Below are 18,068 nucleotides of genomic sequence, written 5' to 3' on the forward strand. Positions count from 1 at the left end.
AAAATCACACTGGCGATGAAAATCAATCTGTTCATACTAACGCCGCTGACATGACACTTTTCTACTATTGTGCAAAGATGTTGTTTTATCTGAACAAATCTGCTAAAATACAGCTCGATGTGTTGATGTCGTTTTAAGTACACGTGCATAAACACTGAATGAAACCTTCAGTCACCAATCAATGAGTAACATTTGAAATATCAAAATGATGTTATAATTCAGGATTGTTTATTGTCTTTGCGAAGTTTCACAGTTATTCCCATTAACTGTAGCATCCCCATTACAAACATCAATGTCAATATTTAATGCACAAATCATCTGATCACAGAAAAGGACAGCTTGCTGCTTATGTATCATTTGAATAGTTGTGCTAATTATTGGTTGGTTCATTGCGGCCGGTCAGGAGGCTATATCAAGCAGAACAGACACCCATCTGATTTTATTCCAAGAAGACAGGCAAAAGTACACTGCCGTCATTAATATAACACTGATTCTTTCAGAACCGGCCCTCCGAAGGCCAGTCACAAGCCTAGCATGGGTTTCCTACAGTACAATAGACACCCTTACAGACTTATCATCCCCGTCATCTTCATCATTATAATAATCTTCAGCAGTATGATGTGGCTCAGTCATCAGTTATAAGTATGACACCAGTGGCTTTTCTTTTTCTCTGATAATTTTGTAAAGATAAAAGCAGGCCTGTTGCAGAACACAAAATACATCTGTTAGTATGTATTTTGTGTTCTGCAACAGGCCTGCTGGGACATGGAATCTCACCTCCGCGAAGCATAAATTTAAGTATAACCAAAAAAAGAAATCCTCTTACACTGGGTTAGGGTTTGATATGGGTGTGATCGCTTTAATTGGCCGCAGAGCAAATGCTACAGAGTAAAGTTTGATACATGTTGAGTTTGGTGCACCACCATGACAAATGAACACACAACCACAAATGTATGACTGTTAACAACTGCTTTGGGGTTTATTTTACAATTGAGAAATAAATGAAACAAACTAATTGGTGCTAAAAATTTTTTTTACAATATTGTCGATAAAACATTGAAATGTATAGTCATTGTGCATCGCTTACTTATTTTCCACACCATTTCATGCATCAAATTGGATGCAAGTATAATTAAAATCATTTCTGTAAACCAAGCCAAAGAAGCTAAATTTGTATTTTCTTTAAAAAAGGACATTTTGTAGCTCTACAGCATATATCTATATACACCATCTGTTTTTATTTTTTATCATTTTTGTATATAAAATGACAATATAAAAGTTAGAGAATGCACACACCTTAAGATACAAAGAATGCTGAGCCTTTTCAAATGGTAAGATATGTCTTATGGAGTACTGACATTTCACTGGTAATCATTTACATGTAACGGACTGTAATCTTTACAGCTGAATAAAGAGACACAATTTAGAAAGAGAAAGTTGTAACAAACCATACAACTGGAAAATTGCTATAAGGTGATACTTCACAACAAGGAACAGTTTTTTGAAACTTGCATACTGACGGCCATTCATTTTCACTGACTCTTAACCAGAAGCAGCATTTCAGTTTTTCCAAATGTTCACGTGATCTTTTTTCTAATACACTGACAGATTTATGAGCAGGCCATTCATCATCAAAAACACTGCAGTGACAGGGAACCAAAAGGAGAGGGGGGATGATAATCCTTGATATTTTAAAGTCAATCTGATTTTGACAAATGCAAGATATTTCAAAACATGTTCTCTTTACAAATTCAAAATTCAACTGTCTAAGGTGCTACTTCAGTCTTTCTGTGTATTCTTTCATTCTTTTGGTGTATACATTTAATTTTCACCTTCTTCATATCAAGTATTATACAGTTTTCTCTTCCATCAATTATTTTTCCACTCACCACTTTTACCATTGAAGCAGTAGTTGTATTTTTGCCATGAAAAGATTAAAATCTTGTGTTTAACCTTGATTCACTAAAATACATGCACAGATCAGACAAATAGCATATAAATATATTACAAAATAAGTGTAAAAAAGCTTGGCAAAACAAAAACAAATCAAGATGAAAAGACATGGTCCAGTCAGGCAGTTATCACAACAAAAAAATAATAAGACCAATTTTTTTCTGGCGGCTCAGTTCGGCCCAGTGCAGTAACTGTGAACAATGTCATTTTAGTGCAATGAAATTCTAATCAGTTCCACAGCTGTCAGTCTTCACCCTCAGCTCAACACCCCATCCCCCCACCCCCTTTTAAACCTTCTCCATTTTGTCTAGTTTCTCAAGTTTCTCCAAAGCAGTGACAAACACCAGGTGGTCCTCTGGAGACTTGCCATGGGTTTTGCTGAGGTGCAGTTTGACTGCGTGTTTGCTGACAAATGTCCGATTGCAAAGTCTGCACTGGTACACAGAGCCTGTGTCGTCCTCTGGTGTGGTCAAGGCTGACAGGGGGCTGCCGAATGTCATTTTGTCTGTGATCACCTTTGAGGCAGCCTGCTGCTCCCGTAGGTGCTCAGCTGACAGTTTGGACAGGTCCTTCAAGCTGAAGCCCAGGTGAGACTCCAGGTGGCTGATGTAGGAGGAGGGAGTCCTGAACTGGGAAGCACAGTCACCACAGAGGAACACAGGCTGGCACGAGTCCATGTTCTTGAGAAACTTGGTGCCCCCAGTCCGTCTCAGCTGGTACTTGACATTAGCCAGCCAGTGGGATATGGTGGTCATAGAGAGGCCAGTGAACTTACAGATGTGGACCCTTTCCTGGGGGCCTAGATCAGTCATGGCATAGCGTCCCTCTGAGGTCTCCCTCAGGCTGGATGCAAACTGTGCCTGGAGAATGAGGAGGTGCTGAGGATTCCAGTTGGATTGCCTGCCCTTCCTCTTCTGAACTGGTGAGAGGTCCTCTAGGGCATCTTCAAATGCACTGCCGTCTGCGTCTGACTTCTCTGAGATGGAGGAGGGTGTTGAAGATTTGGGGGTCAGTCTTCCAGTGAGGTTCTTTACCATATCAGAAATGTCCATCAGAGCATTCTCTCTCAGAGGAGAGGAGACTGAGTCAGGGAGGGACATAAGGGGTTTGTTACCATTTACACTATTGTTGGTCAAGAGCACTCTGCTGCTGTTGTTATTGTTGTTGCTAGTGGTGGACTTGTGTTTACTCAGGTCTATAGGCTGGTCATTGTTTTCATACAACTGATAGTGGTTGATAGGCTCAGCTGGCTTGCCCTGAGGAGTTGGGTTGAAAGCTGGCTTATCCATCATGCTGTTGCTGATTTTGTAAAGCATAGAGAGTGGGTCTGCTGCTGGGCTTACTGGTTTAGAGGCCTTACCCAGGTGAGTGTTCATGATTGACTGGAGTGCGCTGAGGGGGTTGATGAAAGGACTTTCCGGGGAGTGATCAGTGATGATGCCAAGATTGTTACCATTAGTTACTGGAGACTGACATGCCTCGGAGCCATTCTTTGAATGGTTGTTGTGGCCATCTACTAGGCTCTCTTTGGGCTCCTTCTTGCAGATGAGCTCTGAATCTACGCTGCCTGGGCTACTACTTCTCATACCAGATGGTTTACCTACAGAAAGGTCATTTGGAGATACTAATTGCTCTCGCTGCTCTCTCAGTGCAGGAGAAGGGGATTTTACTAATGATGGGACTCGGCATCGTTCCATGCTCACCATCTTCTCCTCCTTTTCCTTCTTCACAGTGGCAGCTTTTCCTGTCACTTTCTCTACAAGCTCCTCCATGGCAGTGACATTGCTCCTGAGGGGGGTAGGGGAGGAGGGGCTCCGGGGTGAATGAATGACTGAGTTTGGATCATTCACCAGGCTTCGTAGCCCACTGTTAAACATGGGCTGCATCTGTACACTCTGGACCATTGGGGGAAGAACAGTACTGGAGCTCTTCATTGCACCCTGCAACTGGTAGGCTGCATGAATGCTAGGGTAACCACCCCATGTGGGTGTGCCTGTCTGGGCCTTGCTGATGGCACTGGATACTGTGTTCTCAAGGGATTTAAGAATATCTAAACCCTCCTTTGGTGTCTCCTCCAGATCTTCTTCTCTAAGGTATTTGTATGAAGTGGCATCAGTCTCAGATTTATCACCTGAGTCATCTTTCTCCTCCTTGATTTTTTTCTCCAGTTGCTCACCACCTTCAAATTTTTCATCCTCACCTCCTTCCCTCTTTTCCTCTGAGCCAGAGGACAAGGCAGGGGACACTGGCTGAGACTTAACACTGGTGGGAACTGGGAGTCTGGTGGTGGTCGGTGGCAGTGGGATAGACTGAATCTTCTCTTCGACCACTGGATCGAAAACCAACTGTTTGCCCTTCTTTGAAGCAGAATTTGTAACCTTCAAAAAGTGACCTGTAACCATCATGTGGGCAGTTAGCTGTTGCAGAGTATCATGAGAGCTCCCACACTCCATGCATTTGAGGATCTGGGCTTTACGAGCTTCAAACTGCCATGTGTAACTGGCACCATTCTGGTAGCCATAACGGTTGTTAGGCGTAACATAGGGGTTAGCTGCAGATTTTGTATCTTTTCCAACATCTCCAAGGGATACACTGCCACCACCACTACCAGCATGGACAGAGTCTGGAGAACACGGGGAGACAATATCTTGGATAACTCGTTTTTTAGCTGAACTGGGCACCAGTTTAGTGGCCAAGGCTGGCACTGGTTCTTTGAGAGGCACTTTCTGGTAATGCTTGGTCTTGATCATGTGAACGCTGAGATCTTGCAGAGACTCAAATGAGTGGCCACAATACATGCATTTCAGTACCTTCTGGGCATCCTCTTTCCCCTCCATCTCCATCAGGGAGCGCTTGCGTGGTTTGGACCAGCGCTTTCCCTGCTCCTCCTCTTTTTCCTTGTTGTCATCCCGATAGTGGCCTGTCTCATTCATGTGGACTGTCAAACCCACCAGTGTGTCGTAGGCAGCGCTGCAGTCTTTGCAGCGAAACTTGCTCGCACCAGTGAAAACAGAGCCATACAGCTTGTTGTTCTGCCGGTAGAGCTGCACTGTGCTGAAAAGGCTGGGCTCTGGTAAAAGGTGGTAGGGGGTCTGCTGAAGAGTCTTGGCAAGTGCTGCCTGGTGCCAGTCATAGGCCACACCACTGCCATTACTAGCCCCACCACTGCTGTTCCCACTGCTGCTGGTTGCACTGTGGCTGCTAACAGAGGAAGCTGCTGTGCCATTAGTATTGCCACTTGCGCTGCCTTTGTGGTTAACAGTGGTGCTGGAGCTCCTGCCATTATGGTGACTGCTTGCCATATTGACCCCACTGCTCTTACTTGTAGTTGTTGTTGTGGAGACAGAAGCAGCAGATGTGGGCTCTGAAGTGGTGAGGGCACTGTTGACACCACCAGCTGCAGCAGGCTTAGATTTCATGATGTCCATTGTGATACTGGACCAAGAGGCATCTGAGATGAGGTTTGCATAGACGGCTTTCATCTGTGCCAGACTATCCTGGAAAGAGAGGCCGTTGTTGGGGCGAAAGGGCAAAGCTGTGTCTTCCCTATCCTGACCATCCCCGGAAGAGTTGCTCTTGAAGTCCGGAAGTCGGTCGCTGGCATCACTGAGTGGAGATCCATATCCAGCATCAGGATTAGTGCCATTGCTGAGTGGAGAGTCTCTGTAACTAGTTGGCTGGCCTCCATCTGCATCCTCCTCTTCCTCGTTGCACAGGAACTCATTGTCCTGGCCATCTAATGAGAGGCCGTCATCCTGCAGGTGCTCTTCCTCATCTTGAGCAGCTGCCTTAAGCTCATCCTCGGGCATGTATGCTGGAGAGAAAGAAAGCAAGGGAGAGAAGACAAAAAAAAGAAGGACAGAAGAGAGAAAAAAGAGGTCAGTTCAGAATTAAAGATTTACAGCACAGTAACAAGACCACTGTCAAAATAACATGGAATGAATACTCAATGATGAGTAATGTAAGCTTTTATTCTTATCCCATGTGAGTGTGTGTGTGTGTGTATGCATGCATGCACATGATTCTGTGTATTTTACACACATGTGGCTCTGAAAGCCAGTGGTGAAAAAAGCCTCCAAGGGAAAAATAAATCACTGAGCTTCTGACAGTTGTCCTTTTCCTTCCCAACTCCCTATTTCTCCACACATGCTTCATGTTCCCCAGGAAATGACTGGCTGTTTGGCCTTGTTAGCCAGCTGCATGTTTGCATGATCAGTTCACCCTTTCCCTTGATTTCTCTCTTCCCCAAGCTTTATTGCCTCTCACTCATTCAGTCTGTGAAGTTCAGCTTCTAACATGTTCAAGTTATGCAACTGATCACGGAGGGAAAGAAACAAAACACTACTGCAGCATTTCCTAACCAACTCTGATGAGCTGAAGGTCATTTTCATTTGAGCTAAAAAGTAGGGACAGGCCAAACAATGGTACCTGGGCTGAGAATGCCACAATGATTGCTGAACGAAGGAGTTTGAGGCAGACAGTTTATGCATTTACAAAATATGCTACTATTGTATGATCCAAAATGGCATGGACAATAATGAACAAAAAGAGAGATTAAAAGAGGACAGCAAACACAAGATCAAAGACTGAGGCCTGGAAAAGGAGAAATAAACTGAGACTGAGATGTAACTTGGTAAGATTACCAGAAAATTTATAAGACAAATGAGACTGAAGGCTAGACCATATGTGTGTTTGTGGGGAGGTGCATGCTCGGGAAGACACAGCAAGCATCAATAAGTAGGAGAGACAAGAGGTGGTGAGGGAGAGAAAAAGTGCATGAAAAGAGATGTGGGGAAGAAAGAAAAAGTGAGCAGGAGGTGGTGGGTTTGGTGGGTGGGGAGAGGAGGTGTAAGAGAAAAGAGAGGGAGGGAGGGAGGGAGAGAGAGAGAGAGAGAGAGGGTAAGTGAGGCAGGGAGACAGGAAAGACGGCCCCCTAGCTTCTTCCTTTATCTCCTTCCTGCATGGTGAGATGTGTGTCCTAGATGCCAGTATCAGTCTCTCCTGATGAAACAGATGTGCTGTCAGCTTCAAACGGCACGCTAACCTGTCATATCATAATCTAAGTGGACATAATACCTGATATATATACACTGGCACCATTTACTGCTGCCTGAGAGGAGATGGGTGGAGGAGGTGGGGGAGGTGAGCAGCTGTAGCATCAACTGTGACTGCGATGATGTGCATGTGTGTGCACGTGAGTGCCTCAGTAAGTGCCTGCTTGCAAACGCGTGTTTGTCCGCATGTTCACCTTCCCGTGCCTATGTGTGTACTTTACGCACTCTGGAGCTCATACATGTTTGCTCTCATGGCTCAAACCTGAACCCACAGACCATAATATTGCCTATAAGTCTGAGTTCGCTGTGTGCTACTGATACACCCTTCTCCAAATGAGCAACATACTCCCCTAACGCTTGACAGGATTTCAGTGAAATGAGAGCACTACAGGAGAACCTGGCTGCGCTTCAATCCCACTGACAGACTGAGACCGAGACAGTTTCTAAAACTCCTGAAAATCCCTAACACAGCAGATTAGCATTATGTGCTGTACGCTACAACACATCTGCAGAGTGTCTTCTGTTACCATGCCTTCCCCCTCACTAACCTGCTTCCAGAGCAGGAGGCTATCAATATATATCAGCCAAATATACAAAGCATCGTGCAGATGGGAGATCCATTTTTTACAAGCCCACACAAACAGTGCAAACATATAGTAGGAATTACCTATGTGAGTCACTCCCATCGGCTGCAGCAAGAAAAAAAAAAAAAAAGCTAAACCCCAATAATTGGCAGTGCTTAATACATAAACCCTCACACACATGCACACACAGACAGCAGGAATGAGAAGCAGCAGATCAGAAATATCCCTGGATGAGTGACAAAACACAGACTGCAGCAGGGAGGGGCTTCGAACAATGAGCAGGTCGCCAGGGAACCCTTTGACGATCCCTGTCAATCAATGCCTGTCCTGCCATGTTGTCATGGAAACAACAAAGAGGGGGATATCAAAAGCACACAGACAAAAGACTGGCAGAGACAGACATCTGTAAAAATCAGAGGCAGCAAGTGGACAGTTTCGTAAACCGTAAGTGCACAATACCAGTGATGAAACATGACTAACGATAGTCTAAAATAAATGATCTCTCCATCTGTTCTGAGGTGCTACATCAATTCTGACAAGACGCTAAAAGATATTAAGCAACTCTAGTGACTAGATTAAGCTTGCTCTCCTGTCCTGGGCGCACATATGCGGAGCGACACCAGCAGCAAGGGGCGAGCTTGGGAAGGGGCAGGGCTGGCGTGCCGTCCCTGGCGGTTTGGTTTGCCGAGTTGGTGATGGCTGTGAGCAGGGCCATCTGCACGAGCGCCAAAGCGGCTGTCACTTTTGCTCGAGGACGTGCCGCCATCAAGAAGACAGGCGGCAGCGTGGCCAGGATAGCACTGCAGACTCACTGTCAGAAGCAGCAGCGATCAAGCCCACCACCAGCCACGCCAGATCACCAACAACAATGCACACAGGAAGCAGGAATTAGCATCTCAGTGTATCACTGATCTCCCAGTGCCAGCACATATGGTTAATACACTATTGGTAAAAGGATCTAAAATATGTTAAGTACCAAAAAGGGTTTGTAGTCGCCCCTTTGGATGTTGTAATGCTCTTTTTTAAAATGCATTATGCACAAATGGATTGACACAGACACTTAATGGTGCTGCTGTAAAGCAGGTATTAGCAAAGGTTTCATGTCTCAGGCTACAAAATATACTTTGGCCAATAGATGAGTAATTGACTAGAGATAAGAGCTCAAGTATGTGTTTTGTTTTCATCTAATTTTTTATCATTATTCTTATTCTAATGAGAAATTCTGCCAATTAAGTACCTATGAAGCACCCTCGCCTCTGATGTGTACCTAATGGAAGATTAAGGAATGATATGTGTCATTACAGATTTGCAATCTAATCAGGTTTGTGCATTTGATACTGGATCTGAGAGACCAGACCAGAGTTGAGTGTGTGCTGAGTTGTGTTGTGCAGAACACACAGACAGATATGATGTTTTTCTGATGAAAACACTGTGGTGAACGCCCTGTATCCTGCCTAAACACAACACTGGGCCTCGCACTGGGACACTGTGATCAACTTAACTTCAGATCATCTCTAAAACATTCTGCCTCACACACGGCTTGACTGTACGTGAGACTTGATTTTTGTAAATGATACCAAATGAAATATGACCAGCAGACACGTCAGCATTTTGGCAAGGAAAGCAGAAACATATCACTCCTTTTCAAAACTTTGCTATCTTTCTCCACCCTGCAACCCCCCCCCCCCTTTTTTTTTGCCTTCTCCCTTTTTCTTTGCTGAGAGTCTGCTGGTTGTTAAATCAATAAAACTCTCTGTCAGGCTCGCGGAGCTTCACCATTTGGCCGCTGTCAAAGCCAAACAAACCAGATAAGAAAGGCAGAAAGGCGATGAAACGAGGGAGAGAGAGAGAGAGAGAGGAAAAAGAAGGGGATGAAACCAGTCAGCCCCCCCCCAACACCACCATCTCCACCACCAGCCCCATTTCTCCAACACCCCTCTTTCTATTTATTTACACACATTTCTTTATTTATTTGATGTGAGTTTGGGAAGAGGGGGCAATCACGGCAGTCATTTGCGGCACTAATGTCCAATCACGGGCCCCTTCACTCATGTGATTTAGGCAGCGCAGGAGTGGGTTTCCAGCAAGAATGCTGGGGGGGGGGGGGTAGATAGTGGATGGGGAGGGACAGAGGCCGTTTAGGCCGGCCTCTAATAGGAAACTGGCAGTCTTATTCCTTCCCCAGATTCTGTTTGTCACCCGGCTCTCCATTACGTGCCTCTCAACCCTGATGGCTTTGGACAGGAGCTGATCAAAAAGCCATCGCTTGACCTACACGCCATGGCAGAACGAGACTCGTGCCCTGCACAGGGAGAGGGGGGGAAGAAAGGGAGATGAGATAGAAGAGAGGGGAGGAGGAGGAGGGGTGTATAGCAGAGTATGTGCTGAGAGGAGACAGAGCGCGGCGGTGAGCAGGGAGGATGGAGGAGGGAGGAGGGGGCGATAGCTCTCGGACCGGGACAAGAGGGCTGTAAATAAAATGACATTATTATTTCCTCTGTCCCGTCATGTAGAAAAGCCAATTATGGTAATGCTGCTGCCGGCGTGTCAGAGGGAATGCTGGGTGCTGGATGTGCTTCCCGTGAAGCGGCTAACATGAGAGCAATGCCCTGATCAGGAACACAGGCCTCAGTTTGACAAGAGACTGTACAGATAGGGAGAAGAAGAGAGAGAGAAACAACAGAGAGGAAGAGATATGAAGCTAACAACAAAGCTGCATCTGGGCCTTGTTTTCTTAACAGATAAATATTGAGCTATCTGCAGGAGAAAAGAATTTCTGAAAAATCAACCCATTGCAGCTGACAAAATGGGGATCCAGAGTCTGGGGGAAGGGTCAGAGTTTATTCTCAAAACTGACTCCTGATCATATTTCACTCTCGATGCAACAGTCACATATTCATGAGTTGTGAAATGAACAAGCAACAAAACAAACACCCATGAGGAAGCACGTTGTATAGAATCTTATTAAATGCAGCTGCATGAAATGAAAATGACTGAGAAGCTCTAACCTGAGAGACGCTGTGAACCTGAAAAGTTCAGGAGTTAGTGAATACTCAGTCACACCTCAAAATTTGACGAGATGAATTATGCAAAGATGACGGTGAAAGAGCCGGATATTGAGGGTGAAGATGATCATTTACTTTAGAAGTTAATTCGTTCTCATCTCATCTCAGGCTTCTCCTGGTATCCCGTTCTTAAAATTCCTCCTACGCTTGATAGGGGGGCTCTCCTTAAAATAATTCCTCAGCTACCTTTCTCTTTTCACTCCACTCCATCACCCCCTCTTTCTCTTTTTTCTCCAGTCCTCCTCCTCTCTCCAGCCTTGCTCACATGCCCACATGGGCCCCTCCCAAGCGGAATAATGGGAGCATATGGCCCAGGCAGCACCTACAGGGCCTTAAATAACTGCTGCAGCATTCCAGCTTGCTGTACCAATTTATCTCTCACCCCCCTCTCCACCTCATTTCAAAACACTTCTAGCCTGAGTTGAGCTGAGCAGACAGCTCTGGATAGGACATGTTGTTCTTGAGACACATAGCTACATAATAGACTGTCGTAGAAAGTATTATGAATGTGAATAAGTGCTGTGCAAACAGGATTAGTGGTGAAATTATCTATTATTGGCAGATATTCAGTGAGTCAACCCGCAGCCTTTCCAGTGATCGCTTGCTCTGGTGACTCTATGCAAACACTTTATGTCATGTTGATTTACATTGGACCAGTAGAATAATGTAAAGTCAACGCACGGATCTCTAAGAGAGCAGTTTGTTAGTGTGTTTTGCTCTGCAAGCAGGATGGCAATGAGTGCCTGCCAGTCTGTTCCTCCAAAACTTTGGTTCACATTTTGACAACTACTGGCCAGACAGAGATTGGAGAAAATCTTCCTGGCCTTTGAGAGACTGGTCTGGTACCAGAGCGGTTCAGGTTCAATGTCTTTATCAGGTTAATGCTGTTTCATCAATATTTTGGGTGAGTGGATGGGGTTGGGGGAGGGGAGGGGGGTTATTGTTTTGTAAAGTAAGATGGGGTCAGAGGTCAGACAGGTAGACAGTGTTAACCTGGTACAGGTCATGTTCTCATGTAAATATGCCAATATGTCCCACAGATATCCTTGTATCTGACCTGCACAGAACAATATATGGATTGATATAGGGGTATTTGTGCATATAGTTGCGTACAGGCAGGTGTAAGGTCCAAGGGGGCATGTATGCGGGTTTGAATGCGTGCGTGTGTGTGTGTGTGTGGCTAAGTGAGAGAGAGTGAGTGTGAAAGGTGCTACTGTTTTATTTATAGAGCAAGTGCTATTTATACCCAACTCAAAGATCAGTTCAGAGAAGCAGCTTGTGGGCCAAAGCCAAGATCACTCTCCATTACTGTGCACACACAAAGCTCACACACACACACACACATTTATACTGAAGTTGGGGTTGCAAACTCACCTCAGCTTTTAACACATGCATACAGTAACAACACAGGGGGACATTAACAGTATATCCAGCCGAGTGTTAGTTGAAGGGGTGTATGACTGACTGAGTGTTCTTCATAGAGTACAGCAGGCTTTAACATGCTGGTGGATCAATACAGTGAACCAGCGCCAATCGATTGCAATTCATCTGCCGTTTTTTTTTTTTTTTTTTCAATTTCATTCTCACCCACTCGCCTTCCACATTGAGCTGCTGCTGCTGCTGCTGTCTTATGAGGCAAAACATAAATAAACATACACACACATATGCATACACATGAACACATAAACACAATAACACATACACACACCTGAGTGGCTGGAACGATTGCACCCTCCATGCAAACAAGGGTTCAATAAACCCGTATGGAATTTATTTATTTTTATTGAGCATATCAGCCCATCCTGGTCTTCTCTGCATAACAAGGCCTGTATAATTAAACCATAAATTTCAGTGCGCTCCTTTAATTACCACAGACAATGTCAGGAGGCAGCAGAGTAAACAAATGGCTTTGAAGTGAGCAAGAAAAAAAATGCTTCGACACAGCAATGAAGAAGCTGTTCATTTTGGTGAGAATGTTGTTGCACTTGAAAAGGATGAAATGTTCAAAAGAGTGTATGCGCATGGGGAGTACAGTATGTATTTTTTCCCCTCCTGCCTTTTTCTAAGAATGCTTTTGAGGGATGCAGGTTTGCTGTAGAGTGAAGGGAAAAATAATCAGTGTATCGCTACGAGCATGACAACGTGCAAATATGTATATTTGGATGAGCATGACATGCTTTGCCATCAACTAACAAAGTATGTTAGGAGGAGCGTGTGTATGTGTGTTTAAGCATTTGTTTTTCCTGAACAAACAGAAGGCACAGGAGAGACATTTGCTTTTGTAATTTATTGGGTGCCAGGAGTTCTTGTCCCTCTTGACCATGACTGGAGACGTCGGCAGACTTGTGTGTCTTATACAGTATATACTATGTGCTTGTGTGTGTGTATTGTGCATGTGAGTGTGTGTACGCTTTAGGTCAATGTCAACACACGGACCTGCTTCCCAGCAGCTTAGCTAATTACACAAGGGCCCTGAAGGCCACTTAGAACAGGTTAGCTAATTAACAAACAGGCTGATTGCAGATTAATTGAGAGGTGTTCCTAATCTTCACCCCTAAACGCAATGACAAATGCTAACTGGCGCTAATTAGACCGGTATAGAGAGCAGTGAGTGGAGGTTGTATTTACAGTTACTGCAGCTCATATAGACATGTGGCTGACATCCAGCTGCCTTTCACAGATCTACCAACAGTTTCAGCAAATGAAACTTTAGTGAGACTAATCAGACAGTTTAATCTACGGCCTGTTCACAATCTAAACAGTCCGAGTGCGTGTGTTTTTTTGAAATTGTATTTTAATTCATTCTTGAATTAGCTCTTCTGCAGCATTAGAGATTTTATTATTGTTAGCAATTTTGTAGTTTGCAAATAGTAGTGAATTTTCTGTATATCACTTGAAATTTTAGCTGTCATATGTTTACTTTGTCTTACTTTACACTTGTTAACATAATTATCATGATTGCTTGTGTACTCTGATTACATTTAGAGTTCCCTCTGTTTTGACTCTGACCGTTATATCACATTGACAGTGAACACTTTCACCCATCTCCATGTCTAAGCTCGAAATTACCTGTGATTATGATGTTCTTCACTTCCTTTGAAAATTTCCTCTGCTATGTACGCAGTGTTAAGACTATAATATTTGCAGCTGACCTTTCAGTGTGTGTGTGAGTGTATGTGTGTGAGAGCTCTAGGTGCATTCATGTCTGCTCCAACACAAATGCCGTGTGTAGATCTTGAAACCTGAAACGGCCACAACACAATGGGTTATGTTGGATTTCAACAGCAAAATGAAGAGAAATAGGCACCTCAGCAGGGATCTGAACCAGCACCCATCTGTGAGACGATCACCTGCCAATAGAAAATAGACTCCCTCAACCCCTCCCCCCCCCACACACACACACTCAATCTTACAATTTTCACAGCCACTAAAACTACTCCCCAAGGCCCGACTTCCTCCAACTTCCATCTGCCTGGATAAATTTATCATACAGCTCCCCTGTCTATCACACACACCTGTGCCTTTTAAGCCCCCCACCCCCCACCTCCCCTGCTCAAACAGACACACTCAAATTCCACCTGGCCTCCTTCAACCTCTGACCCCACCCTCACCCAAGTCTCTCCTCCTCCCATAATCCTTCCCTCCATCCATCGACTCCTTTGCTTCCTTCTGTCTTCTGCACCACCTGCGCTTTTAAATCCCCACATCAGGATGGAGCACTTCAACCACTTCACCTGAACACATGCACATTGCCAATAAATACACACAAGTGCATACACAAAAACACAGGCAGGCACCTTCTCCCAAATCACGGGAAATACACACAAACACACACACATACACTGTCTCTGACAAGACAACAGCCAGCAGCAGCTGCTTCCATCTCCTAGCAACGGCCAGCCTGATAGATGACCCAACGATGGATAATTACTGTAAATCACCACAGCTCACACACTAAAGGAGAGAAAAGGGTGAGAGAGCTTGAGAAATACTGAGAAAGAACAAGAGAGAGAGAGAGAGAGAGAGAGAGAGAGAGAGAGTAGGGACTGAAAGGGATCAGAAATAGAGCACTGGGATTGGTCATGTGTGCACTAATGCACCTTGATGAGCTCAAATTCATCTGCCTTTTAAAAAACAATGTTTGAACGCAGACTCTCATGTACCAACACACACACGCTTATATAAACATGATTCAGACAAATAACATAAACCTGTACGTACGCATGAGCATATCACACAAATACACATCTGCATTTACCCAGTGTGTAACCTTACATGTGGACACTTTATTGTGTATACAACACACATACACACTTAGAGGCACACACTGGCAGGATTGTCGCTGTAATCTGAAACCACAGGCCCCGCCTCCCTACAGAGGTGCTTGTCTGTCACAGATTCACAGACTCAAGTCATTATAGATTTATTTGTAACAACTTGTCAGTAATCTGTTAACTCTCCAGTGACAATGATGAAAAAAAACTTTACCTCCCTGACTGGCATGTAGTCTTTATGTCACGCTTTCTAAAGTTAGCAAGATGACAAGCTACCTCCAGAAGTTTTAAATAATTACACTTCGGACAAAGTTTACTTCAAATTATCAACAGATCTTCGATATGCACACGCAGCTGCTCCCTTTACTTCCCCTTCATTTTCTGCTCTCCCAGACATGCAATCTGTCCCTCTCTTTCCCTTCTTTATTTCCTTGCTCCCCCTCCCTCTTCCATCCCTCCCTCCCTGTGCGAGTTCTGGCTGCTGCAGACATTTGATCTGGCTGCCTTGTGATAGATTGACAGGTAATGAGGAGGTTGAAGGGGCGTTGGAGACAGGAGCAGGTGTTCAGCACAGTCTTTTTGGCCAGCACTAAGCTGCGATGTCCTTCACTGCTGCACCGCACCACTCCGCTTCCTCCCTCTCTCACTCATTCTTTCTCTCCTTCTTTCCTTCCTTCTTTCCACCATCCCCCCCTTTCTCTTCCTGAGAGAAGAAGACTATGCAATCCATCACGCGGTGACACAGTCGGACATAGACTGTCTTTATATGGGGAAATACGCATGGGCCGTGGAAATAAATAAAGAAACGAACATCGAGTCCCATGCTGGCAACAGCAAACTAGGCCTCAGACTGATCAGTCAAACTATGTCGAGAAGAGGATGAGACTGATCTGGAGCATCCTGTACAGAAGAGACCGATATGGGTTTTTTAGATACTGATACTGGTACCAATATGACTTTTATCATGCCAAAAAATGCACTCTTGTCAGTTTGAAAAAACCTCTGAAAAAAAGCATTTCAACCATCATTCAATTTCAAAAGTCTTTTGAAAGCCAAACTGATGACTTTCTTTTAGATTTAGCAGCTTTACAAGGCAAGGAATGCTGGTTTTAGTGCAAGATTTACAGGCTTAAGTCAGTGAATAAATCCTCCCACACTACAATGAGGAGCATTTTCTGGTCAGCCATCTGAAACCGAAACATTACTAATACATTTATATTCACCCACTGCAGCCAGGGAGAAATCTTCACTACATCATATCAGAGGTGGGCAGCCTCTTCTGGCCAACTTCCAACAAGAAGCTAATATTAGGAAACATACCGCACAGTATATATCAGTCTGACACTACACCTATCTGAGTCACTCTACACTTTGACCTGTTTCAGTCCTGCTGACATAGCGAAGCACCACCGTGCATCAGGCCTCACAAAGTAAGGAGGAGGAAAGAGCAGAAAGGAGGATGATGAGTGGGAAGACAGCAGAAATCTGAGGATGGGGGAAAATAAGGACGAGCTGAATCAGAGATGTGCTGCCAGCAGATATGAATGGTTTTAAATGTGCGGTAAAGATCATTCGCTGTGGCTCTGAGTGAGGGTGAACCGTTGCTTTGCTGCATTTAGGTTTTTATTGCTGTTGTTGTTGCATTTGCCAAGTAAAAGTAAAACAAAATGTATCAAAGAAAATAACAATGAAACTAATTTCCTTCATTGGTTGAGAATGCATGGCAGGAAATATCACTGCTCTGAGGCAGAACTTGTCTTTAACCTGTTATTCAAAGCAGGTTTAACCCAAAGAGACTAGACCTTGCTGCAGTTGGTTTGGATCACATGATTTTTGATCCAAAGTCATTTGTGGGACATATGGCCAAAGTCTATTGGTTCTGCTAATGCTACTACTGTAGCTTTGAAAAACACCTTAAATGTAGTGACGGTGGAGCATGTATTGTCGTCACAGGAGCCAGCGGACAGAGACAGTGGGGGGGGGGGGGGGGGGGGGACCAGGCTTGAGCCTATAAATCCACCCCTCCAGTTTATTACCCAACATTAAAGGACATGTCACCCTCCTAAATCAGTGGGCCGAGAGGAGACAGCAGGGCTAAAACAGGGAGCATTTGCATGTTCTCAACATTCCTGAGAGGTGAACAAACTGCTCGACCACCTTCCTCCAGTTATATCAACATCATAGTTCAAACAATCTGAGATTGCGCACAACATGATGGATGGCCTCCGCTTTCTGTCACGACGGACCTTTCTGAAGCTAAGCGATATTAATAGAAATTTGTGTCCTGTTATCCAGGTTTTTTTTATCATCATTTTCCTCCGAATGGATTTAAACACTGAAATCCAGCACCTGGTCAGACGTCTGCCCAGCGTTCTTACTTATTCATAGCTACAAAAAACAACTTCACCTGGACAGTCTTAGAGACAGTTTAATTATTTAAAATAACACTAGATAAGAGTGTGTAGAATTAAAGAGGAAGCCACCAAGCTTAAAATTAGCCTTTCCCAATTGTCACCCTACTCAAAGAGAACCTGTTTCCTGAAAAAAAAAAAAAATGTCATTGACGTGCAATCACATTCAAACACACTCGCCTGTCAGTTTATAACTCTCCTACTCTCACACAAACACATACGATGACACACTTGCACACACAGACCAAACGTCGTCCAACACACAAATAGACACCCACACATACACACTTTTTAAGCCCTCGCCTGGCATCAGCTGTCACACAACCTGTCTCGGAGAACTAAGCAGAGACAGACGCTGTCAACTTAGAGTGCCTCAAATGCCCACATCCAGCCAGGCAGAGGAGAAATCAAGCCTGTCTCCCAGTATAATTTGCGCTAATCCTTCATGGGAGATAGTAAAGTCTATGGCATATCTGCCTAATAGCATCAGTCACCGGCAGGTTCTAATCTCATATTTAGACCCATTTCCATCACGGACTGACGACAAAAGCACCAGCACAAAGTGTGATTACCTTCTTATTTTTTACATTTCTGCATGAGTTGACTCCTGATAATGTTATGTGTGTGTGTGTGTGTGTGTGGGAGGAGGGGGGGAAGGTTTCAAAACTTTGAGGTTCCTTTCTTAGTGGAGGAAGAAAAAAGTCATTTCAGGCAACTACAGACGACA

General features: G+C 44.4%; 1 protein-coding gene across 2 annotated transcripts in view; it reads right to left on the reverse strand.

The window, feature by feature from the left end:
* Positions 1–832: 832 nt before the first annotated feature.
* The window catches only part of LOC124064365 (teashirt homolog 1-like), a 35,561-nt gene continuing 18,325 nt past the window's right edge, over positions 833–18,068 (reverse strand). For both annotated transcript variants that reach the window (XM_046398763.1, XM_046398762.1), the window contains exon 3: positions 833–5,767. In XM_046398763.1, the coding sequence (XP_046254719.1) occupies positions 2,241–5,767 (3,527 nt within the window). In that variant the 3' untranslated portion in view covers positions 833–2,240. The remainder of the gene's footprint in view (positions 5,768–18,068) is intronic.

This window comes from Scatophagus argus, chromosome 9, assembly GCF_020382885.2.
Source record: "Scatophagus argus isolate fScaArg1 chromosome 9, fScaArg1.pri, whole genome shotgun sequence".
Classification (NCBI taxonomy): domain Eukaryota; kingdom Metazoa; phylum Chordata; class Actinopteri; family Scatophagidae; genus Scatophagus; species Scatophagus argus.